At 40.5% G+C, this 18,083-nt stretch overlaps 2 protein-coding genes and 3 non-coding genes across 9 annotated transcripts in view; 2 read left to right on the top strand and 3 right to left on the bottom strand.

Moving 5' to 3' along the window:
• galnt14 (UDP-N-acetyl-alpha-D-galactosamine:polypeptide N-acetylgalactosaminyltransferase 14 (GalNAc-T14)) overlaps nt 1-1,445 on the top strand; it is a 145,991-nt gene extending 144,546 nt beyond the window's left edge. The window contains exon 15 of the mRNA XM_081602516.1: nt 1-1,445. Within this exon, the coding sequence (XP_081458642.1) occupies nt 1-159 (159 nt within the window). The 3' untranslated portion in view covers nt 160-1,445.
• Nucleotides 1,446-2,182: 737 nt separating this feature from the next.
• Nucleotides 2,183-12,821, top strand: angel2 (angel homolog 2 (Drosophila)). Of its 5 annotated transcripts, none has more exons than XM_081602515.1 (9): nt 2,183-2,518; nt 3,888-4,663; nt 5,024-5,235; nt 9,420-9,489; nt 9,801-10,231; nt 10,472-10,607; nt 11,337-11,424; nt 11,509-11,660; nt 11,775-12,821. In XM_081602515.1, the coding sequence occupies exons 2-9, from the start codon at nt 3,895-3,897 to the stop codon at nt 11,948-11,950; spliced, it is 2,034 nt and encodes a 677-aa protein (XP_081458641.1). In that variant the 5' UTR covers nt 2,183-2,518; nt 3,888-3,894; the 3' UTR covers nt 11,951-12,821. The 5 variants fall into 5 exon arrangements, with proteins under 5 accessions (XP_081458641.1, XP_081458640.1, XP_081458639.1 ...); XM_081602514.1 differs by lacking the exon at nt 2,183-2,518 and adding an exon at nt 2,726-2,844; XM_081602513.1 differs by lacking the exon at nt 2,183-2,518 and adding an exon at nt 2,877-3,062.
• On the bottom strand, nt 5,478-5,550 carry trnat-ugu (transfer RNA threonine (anticodon UGU)). Its single transcript has one exon. It is a non-coding gene; the product is annotated as a tRNA-Thr (tRNA).
• On the bottom strand, nt 6,773-6,845 carry trnat-ugu (transfer RNA threonine (anticodon UGU)). The gene has a single exon. It is a non-coding gene; the product is annotated as a tRNA-Thr (tRNA).
• trnat-ugu (transfer RNA threonine (anticodon UGU)) lies at nt 9,060-9,132 on the bottom strand. Its single transcript has one exon. It is a non-coding gene; the product is annotated as a tRNA-Thr (tRNA).
• Nucleotides 12,822-18,083: the final 5,262 nt, after the last annotated feature.

Below are 18,083 nucleotides of genomic sequence, written 5' to 3'. Positions count from 1 at the left end.
CGGTGGCAGAAATCAGGGACTCACTTGGAGCACATCGTGTCTCGGTTCTGCCTGGACTCGGAGATGGCTCTGGACGGCATGGACTCGTCCCGCATGCTGGTCATCAGCCCCTGCGAACTGAGCGCCTACACACAGAGATGGGAAGTTCCCTTCTCCTGACCTCGTGACCCCGGGCCTCCAGAAACCTGCTTTATCACTCCGACTCTCCACCGGCGAGAGCTTTGGCCCAGCGCTGCACTTCCACTGACCGCAGCAGCAGGAGCGACGTCAGCACCGAGCTGAAGATTACCGCACAGAAACATGACGAAGACGAGTCGAAGGGCTGGAACATGGTGGAAACCACAGAGGATCAGACGGATGCATGGAAAACGTGGGTCAAATTAAAGAGTTTGAAACTAAGTGCACCTTAAAACTGCCAAAGCTGGGCAGAAACTTTTCACAATGAGGGAAAAAAATAACGTCTAATTATTATTTACATCTAACATGTTTCTTCTTCAAGCTGTTAAATCATCAGAAAAATTTAAAGGAAGCACAAATCATGTTTAGCACATAAGTCATCATCATTAACAGTGCAGATGTGTTTCCTGTTGAATTCAGCAGGAACGACCAAGACCTCGTCAGAATAAAAGCCTTTCAGGCCGGGCGATAAGTATTCCAACATTTAATCTAAGTTTGAGATTATTTTACATAATGTACTTTCAAATGCATTTTTCTGCAAAAAAAATTAAACCCAAAACTATGTGAAAGTTGGCACAAATTAGCATTTTATTATTGCTTCATCACTTCCTGTTTTGCCAGCACTTTAAGTCGTTTTTGTCGTGTTTTCTAGATTCTTTTGTTAACCAATTTTCTGGTACAGATCAAACATTTCAGATCAGCTGAATATTATCTTGAACAAAATGCTCTAAAGTATTTCTGCATCGTTGTGTATTAATGTCAGTTTGCAAGGTGCTGGCTTTTGAAGAAGTTGGGTCGTTCTCATTAAAACATCAGTCAAAATAGGTATTTTGACTTTTCAAACCAAATAATGTTTTATTGCCTGAAAGCTTTACATGACCTAATCTTCATGTTGATTCTTCATTGTGTGCAAATTGTTTCATTCTTTACATTATCTAGATGTTTCCTCTCATGTAGCCACAGAATCCCAGATGTAAAACATCTGGCAGGCGAAACGAAGGCTACATTTTATTTCTAACCAAACTAACAGGAAACAGATTATTGCTGATGAAATTCAAACCTTCAGCCTTCGGTTCATAAAGATGATGATCCCGGTTTTCCTGTTTCTGTCATCTTGAGAATCTAAACGGATAAAGTTACTGCTGAGCTACAAAATGTTCCTCCACTTCCCTCACTGTTTTCTCACTTCATCACGTGTTTGACATCTGCAGCTGCATCATCTTGATATCCTCTCCGATTCCTGAATAAAGTTTTATAATTCCTCTTTCTATTTTTGTTAACTGACTGTGGTGTATGTGTAAACTGTGAGCCTTGATGTGTTTTTCAGCATCATCACCTGGAACCTGAATTCAGTCCATCACAATGTCTGTAACTTTTAACTCAAGATTTATTGCTTCCTTTTTCCCTGGGATATAAATTTGACATAACATTCGTCTTGGTCACTCTTCAAAATGGCCGGATGAGGCTGATCTTCAAATAAAAAAAAATGTTTACAAGGAAATAATGACTCAGCTACACCAGGTATGTTTGAATAAATCCTATGAAAGATATTTAAGTCCTACCATCACAAATGTGAAGAGTGTGCTAAAGGTTACTGAGACTTTAACTAGAGCCAGAATTAAAGCACTATCATTAACTGTTAAGTATGGCGGTGGCTCTAGTGTGCTGTGGGACATTTTCTCTTCTACAAATCCTGGGAGCCTTTTTGATGGAATGGCATCACTGACTCTTTCAGATGCTGTGATATTTTAAATAAATAAATATGAAAATGGGTCATCACTGGGTCTTTCAGCAGAATAAAGATCCAAACCAACCTTCTTCCATTCTAATCACCAAGACTGTTTATTATCTAAAGAGACTGTCAATAGTTAAAGATTAAGTGCTGCATATCTATTGGTAAAAGCGGATTATGTCCCTCTCAACAAATATGCACAAATTATCCAATTCAAATTTCTATTTTAAAAATAATAATTACGCGTTTTTGCCAGTGGTGGCAGTATGTATGGTGGAGGCTGCCTTTTCCCAACCAGCTGCTTGTGTCAGCAGGATCCGTGTAAACGGAGAAATTGCTTTCCTGCAAACTGAAGCACAATAGTTGGAGCTGAGGCGGAGTGTTTGTATACACAGGGACAGAGTACAGCATGTTCAGGTCCCCATCTGATCCCAGTCCACCGGTCCGTTTCATCCGCTCAGGGAATCATTAACCCGAACCTGGCTGCCCCTCTTTGGATTTTAAAGACATTAAACAGCAGAAGATGTCACGGAGTAAAAGTTGACATTTAATCTTTTCGAACCGCTTTCAACTGCACCCCTGCTTTCCAGAGGGGAGAGTCGCCTTTACGTAAGTACAGCGAACTTTACATCTTTCGACCTTCTTTCTTTGCACAGCTGTGTTGAAATAACCTTAATGTTATTTTGTGTTTCTTTACAAAAACCGCAGTAATACTGAATTTATCAACGTTTTGCGATTTAAAGAGTCTTGACATTTCAAGCCGGTTAAACGGACTGTAATTAACTCAATTGTTTCCAGTCGGTACTGTTTTTCTCGCCGTACCGCCGCGGTTTGTAGTTCGCTATAAACCCTAGCGGAGTTCGAACCTTCAAGGATTAGCGTCGCAAACGGCAGAAATGGACTACAACTCCCAGCGTTCAGAGGAAGACTATGACGTAAGAACTGAAGATACGTTCGCGTAATTTTAAAAATGATGTTTCTCGCTGTAACGCAGTCAAAGGTGTTGCCTAAAAGAGATCTGAAGTATAAGAAGCATATTTTTCATTTTGGTTAAATCTCTGGTTGATACGTCATAGTGTTTCTTTTCACTTGTATGTTTTGTTTGTTTAAGATTTTACACTATGTACACTCAACGAGAACACGGGGGATTCAGGTAACTTTTTAAAGGTTTAAGCTCATTGTTTTATATTTGGGCAACATCTCGAAACTTTTTAGAATATTTTGCGCTTATTAGCACTCTTAAAGCTACATTTTTATTGGTTAAATTGGAATACTAACATACATCTCCTATGTATTTGAAAGCATCCCGTGCGTCATATTTTAAGGACATGAACTGAGGTTTGTTTTTGGTGCTGGTTTAACTAAGGAAATAAACGCTGACAATGTTCGTTTTTAACATTTTATCCGAATGCACTTGAGGCCCAAGGTAACAAATGGCACTTCCACGCCCGAAAACAGGTATGCTATGCTAATGTTAGCTAGCTGTTTGTAGAAACGGCGTTTGTATTGAATGAGGCGCAAGCTAGCCAAACATGTGTTAGCCCAACTTTCGGTTAGAGGTTGTTTCTGCTTTACCGGTATATTGATCCAACTGGGATGGTTTAGAGTGAAGTCAAAATGTTATCTCATTTTTTACGTTTACATTTTCAAATGGTTACAAATTACAGTTAAATAATTATGTAAAAATGCACCAGTTAGTCGGTGAGAATCGGTATTTTTCCCCCTATATGCTGGGATTGACCATAATTTTCATTCTATAAGCGCATGCATCAACCTCCTGTTCGTATTTTGTAGGAATTTGTTTTAAATTTAATATGAATCGCATGAAAAGCTTAGGACATATTGCTGTACACAGTTGGATTTAAAACCTCTTCTATTAAAGAACTTTCTCGTTTTATGTTGTAATCCCAAGAATAAAAAATGAGTATTTTCATCAGTTCTTGTGTTTACCTGTTCATGAACTTTCTGTTTGCTCCAGACCTCCCATGTTTCTTCACCGAGTGAGCTCCTTCAGTTCCTGTGTTCGTCCCAGAGGGCATCCCGCTCTCCGCTGGGCCTCCTCCCACCACCAACCATTCACCCCTCACCCTCATCCATGGTGGTCAGCCCCCAGGTTCCCACCCTGGCCTCCTCGCCTCCCCCCGCCTTACCCACCTCCTTGTCCACTCTTCACTGGTAACAGATTCCAGTTTGTCAACGCTGGTGGTCTGCAGTCATTCCACACCTCTGTGGATGTCATGATGGAGCGTCCCGGCAGAGAACCTCCAAACAAACGATTGAAAAGTGGAGAGGACAGGAAGAGTGTCGGGAAAAATGTATCATCCAGGGATGGATTAATGAGGGAAACGAAGGCCAGAGTCAGGGAGAGAGAGTCAAAGCAGGAGCAGCATCATCGGGATTTCAGAAGGGACGGCGAACTTCCAGCAAACCACCAGTCCAGAATCGGAGAGAAACCAAAAACCAGAGCTGAGAGAGTTTACAGCAGAGAAAGGACTAAATGTGAGAGAAGAAGAAGCAGCAGCGACGGAACTAAAAAACAGCCTTCACAAGCTGCAGGATCCAGGACGGAGCAGGAGAAACCCAACGTCTGGTTCCAAGACAGGCCAGCTAAGGAGCAGCGGAGCCTTCAGCAGAACCAAACCGGGTCAGAACCTGACGAGGTTGGCGGTGTGGATGCAGGGAGATGGGCGGGGCTTCAGCACCAGCCTTCCAGTTCGAATCAAGCAGACGGACGACCTCCACGGCCCGTTAAAGGTCAGTTTCCTCTTTTAATAATGGTAAAATAAAAGCTCTTTAAATGTTCATACCCAATTAAAAAAATAAATGTACAGAATTCAACAGAACATTGGGGCCAACCTAAATAAATAGAATTATGAGAATAGTCATAAAATGATGAGAACAAGAATAAAATCATAATATGACTTTATTCTCATTTTGTAATGGCTTTATCCTTGAAATGTTATGAGTTTATTCTCAGAACCATTTAGATTCTCGTGCGATTTCTCATATTATAAGTTTATTTTGGTAAAACTGACTTTATTTTCTTTATTTTTTTGTCAGTATGGCTAATCAAAGCACATTTTATCAGATGAAATTAAACCTTATTTTCTTCAGCTCTTCAGAGGTACTGGGAGTCCTGCAGTACTGAACCCCAGCCACCAGGGGGCAGCAGAGTGTTTGACTTCTCTGTGATGTCCTACAACATCTTGTCCCAGGATCTGCTGCAGGATAACGCCTACCTGTACCGACACTGTGACCCCGCCGTTCTGCCCTGGCCGTTCAGGCTGCCCAACCTGCTGGCAGAGATCCAGCAGCACGACGCCGACGTGAGTGGACGACATAAAGCCTGAAAATATTCATAAAATCTAAAAATATACTCATTATTCCTCATATCCATCATTTCTGAAATCACTGACAGGTGGTTCTTACCAATAAAATGTTTCTTTTCTGTATTTCTACTCCAGACATGGTAGGAATATCTTGTGAAAACTTTAATTTCCTTCCAATTTTAAGAAGCTTTACCTTCAATTTTAAAATTATTTAAATAAAAAAATAATAATAATAATTTAGGCCCCAGCGAGATTTGAACTCGCGACCCCTGGTTTACAAGACCAGTGCTCTAACCACTGAGCTATAGGGCCTCACCTGAGCAGAGGTGTGGATCAGGTGTAATTAAAGACACACCTTCCACTGCAGCTGGTATGACTCCAGTCAGGCCAGTCGTCTGCTCAGCGCGTCTGTAAATCTGTTCATTACTGGCTTTCAATGCGTCGCTGGATGTTTTTTCACAGATTTGTATATTTCAGTCAGAAAACGTGTAGATAACTGCTTCAGTTAGAAATAAGAGAGAAAAGTCAACAGAGTTTAACAGTGAAATTAACATGAAGTTGTGACGGATGTTATGATTCCCAACCTGCAGGTCAAACAAATATTTTTATTTTTATATCTAAATCAGGAGTCCTGTGGCTCTTTTTCCACAGTGGCTCTTTAAGAGGATGTACAGAACCAACTATAGATGTAACAATTTCAGATTTTAGCAGGGTTTTTTGTTTTTTAAGGTTTTTTTCTACAGAATAAATCTTGCATTGATTTTCCACAACAGAATGACACAATATCAATAACATACTTGTCAAAGTGTACAGGGTGCAGGATGACAAACTCATTTTTATTTCGATCCACATCATGAATATCCTCAAAGGTCGGTTGTGTCAGAAATTTATAAAACTACCAGCTAACAAACCGTTTAAAGTATTTTAGCTTTCTCTGCAGTCAATGAGTACCTTTTTAACAACAAATAGATTTAGCATCCAAGTAACAAACAATCAAAGGCCATTTTATTTTGGCTGATAAAGTCATATTTCATCACACAACTGCTAGTTGTCTGGAGGACGACAGAAATAGTTATGAGGGGCCTTGAGTTTGAAACATGTTGTACATTTGTTTTTATATATTTAATGTTTATTTGCAAACAAGAAAAATACTCGACAACCAAAACTGTTAGTAGATGACAGTGAATATGGAGATAAATTGGGGCCAAACATATTGTTTGAAAAATAAAATTGAAACTGAACATAAGATTGAATATTACATTTAAGATTCAAGCTTCTTCTTTTTTTAAGTTTCAAGTCTTTTCTTTTTTTTTCAGTTTTAGCAACAAACATTCTGGCCCCTAAGACACAAAGGGGCTTCCATAGAATGCCACTGCTGCAACATCTGCAAATGTATGTTAAATTTATTAAAAGTGAGATATGTAGTTGGATTTAGCTAAATATTCTACCTCAACCGCGTTGATGAATTTTTGCTTGATGGCCATCGATAAATAAGAAATGTTTGTCTCTGCAGGATGAGAAAATAAACTTAATCAGGCCCCAGCGAGATTTGAACTCGCGACCCCTGGTTTACAAGACCAGTGCTCTAACCACTGAGCTATAGGGCCTCACCTGAGACAGCTGGTGATGGTGACTTATTTACACCTGTACTCACAGTACAGACACACCTTTACGTCACAGTGTTTGCTTTGTGACGTGTCACCACTTTACTGTCTTGGACTTCAGTGGTTGAATTAGTTTTCAGTTGGATAAATTCAAAACAAAAGTAAAGTTTCCTCTTGATGGGACAGAGAGAGTTTATTTTAGCTTCAAAAACACAATGAGATGCATTCAAATTTATACAAAGTTTCAATAAATATGTTATATAAAGGGCCTTGAAGAAATCTCCATTTCATCTAGGATGTTTGTATCTTATTTGTCAAGTTCAAATGCAGATGTGCACCGACCGCAGTTTTCTGCCCGATCGCTGATTACCAATATTTACCAATTCTGATTTTGGCCGATACCAAAAAATCTTTTGTCTGAAATGTCGCTAAATATAGCAAGAAAGTCACTTGGTTGACAACAGTGGAGTGACTATATATATATATATATATATATATATATATATATATATATATATAGTGGCTGATGTCAGGAAAACCTACCAATGGCTGGAGAAAGCTGGACTCAAGGACAGCACAGAGGCTCTCATCCTGGCCGCCCAGGAACAGGCCCTAAACACCAGAGCAATAGAGGCTCAGATCTACCACACCAGACAAGACCCAAGGTGTAGGTTGTGCAAGGAGGCCCCTGAGACAGTCCAGCACATAACAGCAGGGTGCAAGATGCTGGCAGGGAAAGCATACATGGAACGACATAACCAAGTGGCGGGCATAGTGTACAGGAACATCTGTGCAGAATATGGACTGGAAGCCCCGAGATCAAAGTGGGGAACACCCCCAAAAGTGGTGGAGAATGACCGAGCTAAGATCCTGTGGGACTTCCAGATCCAGACAGACAAGATGGTAATGGCGAACCAACCGGACATTGTGGTGGTGGATAAAGAACAGAGGAAAGCCGTTGTGGTGGATGTAGCAATACCAAGTAATTACAACATCAGGAAAAAGGAGAAACTAGAGAAATACCAGGGCCTCAGGGAGGAACTGGAAAAGACCTGGAAGGTGAAGACCACAGTGGTGCCTGTGGTCATCGGGGCCCTCGGGGCAGTCACCCCCAAACTGGAGCAGTGGCTCAAACAGATCCCAGGAACAACATCAGACATCTCAGTCCAGAAATGTGCAGTTCTAGGCACAGCCAAGATACTGCGCAGAACCCTCAAGCTCCCAGGCCTCTGGTAGAGGACCCGAGCTCAGAGGATGAAACAGACCACCCGCGGAGGGTGAGAAGGGAATTATTATATAGCTGTGAACGTGCAGACATGACCTGTCAGTCAAACCTCACAGCAGAGGAAAAGAGGACAGTGGCTGATTTTGTTTTTCTTTTTTTTTTAAGGCATTGCAGAGGTCCATAAGAAAGTGTCTAAGAATAAGAGTCATGTGATGCTGATAATATGATCAGCATCGGTATCAGCTGATCACCAATCTCCCAAAATTAAGGATATCGGTGCACCCCGATTAAAATGTTATCCACTGTTAAATAAAGCTTTTAAGAGAAAATGCTTCTATTTCATTCCTGTAGGACCTGTTAATTAATTCTGTTAATCAGAACAAACAACCCAAACAATCTTAAAGTTAATACTTTCTATTCAAATACCCATAAAACTAAAAATGCAAGAGTGGAAATTTGGAAAAATATGGAGTTTTATAATAAATAAAATTACCTGCTGGTCAAAATCTAAGAGGCAACAAAGTAAATAATTTAAGTTTTACCAGCCTGAGCCATTTCTAACAGTTCTGTCTGGAGGAATGGGCCAAAACCCCAGCAAACTATTGTGAGAATCTTCTGGAAGGAAACAAAAAACCTTTGACCCAAAACTCTCAGGAGATGAATGTAAACTTCTGACATCAGAAATAAGACTTAGGTTAGGAATAAACGTTTAAATGTTTATGCTGATTTATTTTCAGTGAGAAACATCTGGTCATGTCATTTTTCTTTTCTCTGTAATGCAATATGTCTAATTTGTACTAAATCAAGAAACAGTTGGAATATTATTCATCAGGTGGGATTTTTTTCCTCAGATTTAATCCGGTTTATTTGTGTTTAAATCATGTTCAGCATCAGAAACTGATTCCAGTTGCTGTAGAACATTAGAGCATAATTGTGTGAACAATTTGTTGATTTTAAAAATGTGTGAAAAGTCGTAAATTGAAAAATAATTTAGGCCCCAGCGAGATTTGAACTCGCGACCCCTGGTTTACAAGACCAGTGCTCTAACCACTGAGCTATAGGGCCTCACCTGAGCAGAGGTGTGGACCTGGTCTAGTTAAAGTTTCAGCGCTGTGGACACACCTCACCCTGTCAATGTCATTCCTTAAATATCGCCGGATGTGTGATTTTAAATGTCACACCTGAGCAGCGCCTCACCTGGTTTGGTACCAGACAGACCTGTTGGTTCTGTTGGCAGCTTCTTTCTTTTCTCCGTCAGACGTTTAAACGAAACTTATAAACAGGAAGTTATGAATACTTGGTGCAGCTGAACGAGTGAAAATGTTGAGATAAATGTTTTCTTTCTGTCCCAGATTCTGTGTCTTCAGGAGGTGCAGGAGGATCACTATGACAACCAGATCAAACCAGCTCTACAGGCTTTAGGTACCAACTCCAGCTAGTTCTAAAAAATACAGAATTTATTACAGTTTTATAGAATATATAAAGTATAATATGGTGGAAAACGGTTAGGGGGTTAAAAGCACAGAAACGATTAGAGGAACAAAATAAAAGCATCACAAACTGTACATCACCTCTTACAGCAAACTGACAGAGATGTTTATGAAGTTTAACCGTTTGAATGTCAGAAAGTGGTGATAAAATGTAAAGAACGTGCTTTATTAAAAGCTCGTGTGTGTGTGTGTGTGTGTGTGTGTGTGTGTGTGTGTGTGTGTGTGTGTGTGTGTGTGTTTAAGGGTACCAGTGTGAATATAAGAAGCGGACAGGGAAGAAACCAGACGGCTGCGCCATCATCTTTAAATCCTCCCGCTTCTCGCTCGTCTCTTCAACACCGGTGGAGTTCCATCGCCGTGGCGACGCTCTCCTGGACCGGGACAACGTGGGCATGGTGGTCGTGCTGCAGCCAAACGCCGGCGCCGCCCGGTCCGACGCGTCCTGCTCCATCTGTGTGGCCAACACTCACCTGCTCTACAACCCTCGCCGTGGCGACATCAAGCTGGCTCAGCTGGCCATCCTATTGGCCGAGATCGGCCGGCTGTCCCGCCTCCCCGACGGCTCCACCAACCCGGTGATCCTCTGTGGGGACTTGAACTCGGTGCCGTGGAGCCCGCTGTACCACTTCCTGACCACAGGCTCTCTGAAGTACAAGGGGCTGCAGATTAACATGGTGAGACGAGACTAAACGATTAATCGTGATTAATCAGTTATTGAAATTATCGTCATCTAAATTAGTTATCAAATAATTAACTTGAGAATAAGAAAGAATCTGCAGAATGTTTATTTTATCCAATTAAAATAACTGTTAGTCTACGTGGTTTTGGTTCTTTTTAACATGTAATCATGAAAATGAACCTTGTGAATCATTCTTGAGGGTTGAAAGGTCTGACTCGGTTCTCCTGTTGTGAAGGTGTCGGGTCAGGAAGCGAGTACCAGAGGTCACCGTTTCCTCACCCCGCCCATCTGGTCCCCCAGACTGGGAATCAACCACAGCTGCCAGTATGAGAGCAAACCAACAGAGGAGCCGCGTCCCAGCAGCCCGGCAGGTGAAACCCGATTCCTCTGCGTTCAGACCGAACCAGCTCACTCAGTCTGAACCTGAACTGGTTTCAGTTCATTTAATGTGAACCTGAACCAGTTTCAGTTCATTTAATGTGAACCTGAACCAGTTTCAGTTCATTTAATGTGAACCTGAACCAGTTTCAGTTCATTTATGTGAACCTGAACCAGTTTCAGTTCATTTAATGTGAACCTGAACCAGTTTCAGTTCATTTAATGTGAACCTGAACCAGTTTCAGTTCATTTAATGTGAACCTGAACCAGTTTCAGTTCATTTAACATTTAATGTGAACCTGAACCGGTTTCAGTTCATTTAATGTGAACCTGAACCAGTTTCAGTTCATTTAATGTGAACCTGAACCGGTTTCAGTTCATTTAATGTGAACCTGAACCAGTTTCAGTTCATTTAATGTGAACCTGAACTGGTTTCAGTTCATTTAATGTGAACCTGAACCAGTTTCAGTTCATTTAATGTGAACCTGAACCGGTTTCAGTTCATTTAATGTGAACCTGAACCAGTTTCAGTTCATTTAATGTGAACCTGAACCGGTTTCAGTTCATTTAATGTGAACCTGAACCGGTTTCAGTTCATTTAATGTGAACCTGAACCAGTTTCAGTTCATTTAATGTGAACCTGAACCGGTTTCAGTTCATTTAATGTGAATCTGAACCGGTTTCAGTTCATTTAATGTGAACCTGAACCGGTTTCATCTCAGCTCTGTTGTCTGTCCCAGCTGTGGAAGGAGGAATCTCTAACCTGACGGTAGAAGATCCCGCCTCTCAAGCCTCAGCTGATGTTGCCAGGTAACCAGATGACCAGGCTTTAAGCCAATCAGAGCAGTGTGAGGCCAGGTGTGTGTCCTGAACGATTCTGACCTCTGATCTTAGGTCAGAGCCAAACTGCTCCAGATTCAGGATCAATCATGACCTGAAGCTGCAGTCGTCTTACGGGCACCGCCTGCTGCCGGACGGCCGCCCTGAGGTCACCACCAGCCACTCACACACATCCCTGACCGTGGACTACATCCTGTACAGCTCAGGTACACACACACACACACACACACACACACACACACACACACACACTTGTTTTTCTGTCCTTATTATTAGTAGTAGTAACAGTTTCCTGTTCTCTCTCGACTCTCCCTTATTAGATATAAACGCAACCCCTTCACTTCCTGGTGGGCGGGGCCTCCAGCTGCTGGGCAGGCTGTCATTGGTTGGGCAATCAGAGCTGGAGGAAGTCCACAGACTTCCCAACTGGCACCACTCATCCGACCATCTCCCTCTCCTGGTCCGGTTCCGCCTGGGTCCAGACAGCTTCACATGAAGGAAAACCTGGATTCAATCCAACCTTTAGGGAAAACCTCCGTTTTATTTGTTTCAGGAAACTGAAACTAATAACATCTTGTATGTTTTTAAATAGGGAAGAATTTCTACTGCTGCCGCTCGGACGTTTCCACACGGAGTTCAGAATTTGCACAAAGAATTTATCGTTTCATGTCTCCATGGTGATGGATTTACTAAATAAGTTTAGAAAACGTATTTGCAGACATACTGACCCCAAACGTTAAAAAAACAAGATGCTAAATTCAATATGCAGAAATGAACCAACATCTAAATTTCATCATAAACATTAATTTTTGCTTATTATAGTTTGATGGCAGCTGGTGAAAATTCAGATTCATAATCTTCTTTCCTCCTTTGATGGCATTTAATATTCGCATCTTTCAGAATATTTTTTCAGTTTCCTCTGGGATCAATAATGCATTTTTGAATTGAATTCGACTGAAGGGAATTTTTGTTTTATTTTGTTTGTAACTATTAGTTTGAGGTTAAATGTGTTTTTAAAATAAGTTTAACACATTAGCTGCTGTTTGTTTTTTAATAAGATAACGTTTTACTTTACAGTCTCGTTTTATAAGTTAATGTGCCAAAACTAAGAACATTTCTATAAGATTATCTGTTTATTATTTTATGAGTTTTAATTATTTTTATTTCCAGTAAGGGAATGATCTTTGCATCTCATCATCGTATTTGGAAAACGTACCGTTTATGTTATCTGGATGAGTTCCAGTCCATCTGCAGCTGTTATCATTTTAATGCATCACCTTAATGCTCTATATGCTTTTCTACTGTTTTGTGTGTCAGTTTGGGGAAGTTTACAGTTTGTAAATAATAAATTTGTATTTTTACACCCAGCTGCAGTTTGCTTACTGCTTTGAACTGCAGGATGTTGTTGCTGTCGGTTTCAATTCAAGGTTAAATGATTCACAGATTTTCCCCTGACGGAAAGTCTGGTTTCATTCTGTTAGAATCGGGTCGGGGTCGAGGCCTGGGGCTATGAAACGACCCAGTCAGGGAGAATTTGGACAAACGTTCCTGGTTTTCCTCAGTGCTGCATGCTCAGCTTTCAGACCACTTGGTATTCTGCCCGTCGCTCTGCAGCAATGCAGCAAAGAGCCTCATCTGATCTGCGACCTGCCTGCCGAACTTATGACCGGGACAAAAACGAGCTTCCAGCTGTTAGTTACTGAAGACATTTAACCAGTCCTTCAGCTGTGGTACTTAACAGCACATCGTATGACGGAAAAGAGAAGTTTATACGTCACTAAGACTTTTTGGATGTTTACTGCATTGCCACTAGATGGCAGCAGACAACCCAATTCACCTGAAATGGTGACGAGAAAAAGATGAGACTCGAAACAATAACGTTTACATTTAGGTTGCTGTAAATATTGAGCTATGTGCTGTTGAGGCTCTGAGGAAGCAGGTTGGTGAGGAATAGTCTTAGACGTAGTGCTGATGCCACATGAGTCTTAGCTGATCTTTTTAAACCAATTCTTGCAGTTTCTTAAACTCTTTTGGGGGTAATTTACATTGACGGATTGACCTCACCTACATGTTTTAGGAGATGTGGGGGGAAACCAGAGCACCTGGATAAAACCCACGCAGGCACAGGGAGATCATGCAAACTCCACTCAGCGAAGACGGGACACGTCCTCTGTGCAGCTGCAGTGCTAGCCACTGCACCACCGTTTCAAATTCCTCTTAAAGTTAGATTTTTTTTTTTAATTGGGTTAGGAGGAGATCTTTGTTTTAGTTGGCAAATGGGAGGGAAAAAACTGGCCTTTCTAAATCTCCTCATGTCGCTTGGCAGGATGGTTAAAGCTAATGTTCTTGGTTTTAGTTCACTCTTTTCTTTCTTTTTTCGATTTCTTCAAACACATAAAGGTTTGCATTCTTTTCCAAATTGAAAGCTTTGTTTTTTTTTTCCTTTTACCATCTTGCATGTTGTCCAAATTCTACAAATGCATGATTTTTGTTTGTCATTGTAACGGGGAGGATCTAAATATGAGGCAAATCCTGGATGGTAGATGGAGATCAGTTGATCAACAGATTTAAAGGTTACACAGACTGACCAGCTGGTGGCGGTAGTGTACCAACTTGCTGTTTGGGAAGAAAAGACTATGGTGAAGAAGAAGAAGACCCAGATTTATGTTGTAACTTTAAGCATACAACCAGGATTTAAAAATGGCCCAGTCAAATCCCATACCTAAATCAGATGAAGTTATGTCAGGAGAGCTCATAAAGACTCCCCATCCAATCTGACTGAGCTTCAGCTTTTTGCAAAGAAAAACTGACAAAACCGTCAACCGTTATTTGTGTTTGTATAGTTATATAAATACGTATTAATATTACTAAATAATGTATTAAATAAATTCTGAACGGCTGTGTGCTGCACACAGCAAGGTAAACCTTCCTGCCTCTAAATCCTTCAAATGGAGCAGAGATGAGAACTGAGGGATTATTTGTGGAAGGAAGTCTGTCGGCCTCCATGAGCCTCTGGAACTCGCTCACATCTGCAGTTTGACATAAGCTGATTATTTCATCAGAAGCCAGGACGCTCTGCAGCGCAGCGCTGCCGTTTTCTGACTGGATTTCTCTCCTGTTAATTTGGACAAACTTTGCTGCTTCGTTCATTTTTTTAAAAAGTCTATTTAGAGTCGAGTTTCCTCATCACAAGTAAGCAAAAGGCAAACATTTAACTCAGATGTGGCCTTTTCTTCTTAGACTCGTCAACAGCAACTACATTCAGTAAAATAACTAAAGAGTTGGAAGAAAGGATATATTATAGTGTTGGATGCAGGAAGCCTCAGCGTTAGTGAGCCGGTGTTTTATTCTGAAGACTGTGAGCATAATGTGAGGGATTTTATGAAATCTGTAAAAGATACAAAGAAGCTGAAATAAACAGAAGTTGAGGACCAAGTTGTTCTGAAACCTCCTACATACAAACGAGGAACACCTGCTGAAAAACATAGATTTATTTTTTATTAAAACAACACATGCTGCTACATTTGGAGATAAAAACAGTCGATGTAACAGTAGGAGAGGAACAATGATAAATTACCAGGTTTCACATTTTTTGCTCATTTATCTCCAGAGTACAAAACGACACAGGAAACTCAGTAAAAACCCACAAAACTCTTGTTTTCAAAGCTCTTCAGTCCCTCAGACTTTATGGGTGTTTGATTATATTTAGAAGCGGTGGAGGCTTAGAGGTGAACACACACATGCAGATGTCTGCTTCGTCACGTCCAACTGGAGCGTTATTAAAGGCCCACTCCAGAGTCAGGCATGGAGAAGCTACTTCAGTCCAAAACAAAACTACAAAGTTCAAACATGAAGAGAATATTTAAAGTAAACATTTTTTTGCACCCATAATGAAAAACAAAACAAAAATCAGATTTAAATTTGATTTGTTAACACACTGCTGAGGCACTGGTAATGCTGGATATGATTTCTGAGTTTCATTTCTATATATAGATAGTTTGAAATCTTTTTTTTTCCATGGAGTTGTGCATCTTTTTAATAAAAAGCTTTGTCTGGTCAGCCAGTCTGATGTCTTACAGGTAACAGGAGCTGTTATCCGTCCTGGGTTTAAAGCTGGAGCAGGCCGTCCTCCTCCATGCTGCCATCAGAGGCTGAGAAACGACCAACTGAAAGGCTTCAGGTGAAACACTCGCTACAACCACAAAGTGTTTCGCTTTGCAACAAAAGAGTTTCATTCAAAATCAGAGTACAATCAAAGCAAATATCCTAAACAGACTCGAGTCAAACACAAAAGAAAACATTCAGATACTTTTGAAGCTGCTTCACGCAGAAAAGCAAAAGACGTGGAACTTTTCAAAACGTAACATTTCCGTGTGCTTCTTCACGCCAACAGACACGAGGCTTTTAAAGACGAGCCGCAGCAGAAACAGGATCATTTCGCTGGTTTGCTGCCGAGTCCCAGATCTACATCAGAAACGTCTCGGTTTGTTAACAGCACCGACATGAGAGCTCAGAATGAATCTGAACGTTTGTTCAGACAGGAAACAGTCGCTGAGGAAGACTTGGTTTTTGTTTTGTCTCTGCTAACAGCTGCTGCATAGCTTTAGCTTTGAGTTTTACATGTTTCTGTTGGCAACTAAATGCACAAGTTCTGATGGAAAAACACAAAGTGAAACATTCAAACAATCAATCAATTTATGCAACCATGACGCAAAATATGTATGTATGTATGTATGTATGTATGTATGTATGTATGTATGTATATAGTTTTATGTATAGTTTGATCTTGAAAGATGAGGGTTTTTTTCAAGTTGAAACATAATCTAGTTTGTTGAGCTAATAAATTCAAGGGAAAAAAACGATTATAATTAATTATAATCAACAGTTCAGTCATGACAAAAACTAAGTGCACCCTTCCATGTGACTTAAATGTTCTGGAGTTAAGCCCACCTGATCAGAACCAGGTCATCAGCAGGACAACGACCCAAACAGCAACAAATTTATCAACAGGAGGGACGAGAAGAAATAAAGGAGGGCCTAGTCAAAGTCTAGATATGAAGTTCATTACAGTGAGATAAATGATCAGTTCAGTGATTCATCCATTGGAAGTGATCTGGGGTCAGACTCTGAGGTCAAACAGGTCGACTCCACTTCATTAGTTTATTAAATTAAACCTTGAACTAAGCGACTTCCTGATGTGAGCTGAATGAACTTTAACATCTGGATCTGATATGTAAGTAATGTTAACATGTTAACATGTTAGCACGTTAACATGTTAGCATGTTAGCATGTTAACTTGTTAACACGTTAACACGTTAACATGTTAGCATGTTAACATGTTAACATGCTAACATGTTAACATGCTAACATGTTAACGTGCTAACATGTTAACGTGTTAACATGTTAGCACGTTAACATGCTAACATGTTAACATGCTAACATGTTAACGTGTTAACATGCTAGCATGTTAACATGCTAACATGTTAACATGCTAACATGTTAACATGCTAACATGTTAACATGCTAACATGTTAACGTGTTAACAAGTTAACATGCTAACTTGTTAACATGCTAACATGTTAACGTGCTAACATGTTAATGTGCTAACTTGCTAACATGTTAACGTGCTAACATGTTAACATGTTAACATGCTAACATGTTAACTTGTTAACATGCTAACATGTTAACGTGCTAACATGTTAATGTGCTAACATGTTAATGTGCTAACTTGCTAACATGCTAACTTGCTAACATGTTAACGTGCAAACATGTTAACAAGTTAACATGCTAACTTGTTAACATGCTAACATGTTAACGTGCTAACATGTTAATGTGCTAACTTGCTAACATGTTAACGTGCTAACATGTTAACATGCTAACATGTTGACATGAACGTTTTGATGAAATAAAACTGATTTTCAAGCTTCTGTGCTGTGATTGGTGGAAGGCCTCGACAGGAGAACCCAAACATCCGGCCAGACTCGACCTGACTGGACCGTTCAGACCCTCCTTCACACACACACAGGTGTGTGAATCAGTGCAAACAGTACTGACTGGACGCCGCTCTGAGTTCCTCTGGGATCAGCTCTCTCTCTCTCTCCTCCGTTACAGAGATCTACCTTTAAATGAAACTTTATGGATTCATAAACATGTTAGCCGACCACAACACAAAGATACATCACTTCCTGTTTGGTTCCTCTGAACCTCGATCTGTTCACTTTCCAGCCGTTGGTGAAACAGGTTGGAAAATAAACTTTGACCTTTTCACCATGTCCAGCTTCATCATCCTCTCCTTCCCATGCAGAACCTTTAGAGGTAAAAATATTTGGCTCTGAACATAAAAAGCTCATTTCTTCTTAACTTTGCAGAAAGTGAAGCTGAAATCATTTAAAGGTCAAATCTTCTGATTTGCATCAGATGCTGCTGCGCTCTGATAATCCATCTTTCTATCACTCCATCTTCATCTTCCTCCTCTTTCTATTCTGCTATGGTATATGACTCTTTAGTTCTTTTTGCATAATTCATCCAACATGCTCTCCTAATCTATCCTGCCTACAGTGATTAATGCGTTCTGCATATCAAAGTGTGTTTAGCCAGATTATTTGGACTCCTGTTGGTTTTGAATTCCA

Source organism: Poecilia reticulata, chromosome 21 (genome assembly GCF_904066995.2).
Source record: "Poecilia reticulata chromosome 21, P_reticulata-male-v2, whole genome shotgun sequence".
In the NCBI taxonomy this organism is placed as follows: Eukaryota; Metazoa; Chordata; class Actinopteri; order Cyprinodontiformes; family Poeciliidae; genus Poecilia; species Poecilia reticulata.
This window is presented reverse-complemented; position numbering and strand designations above follow the sequence as displayed.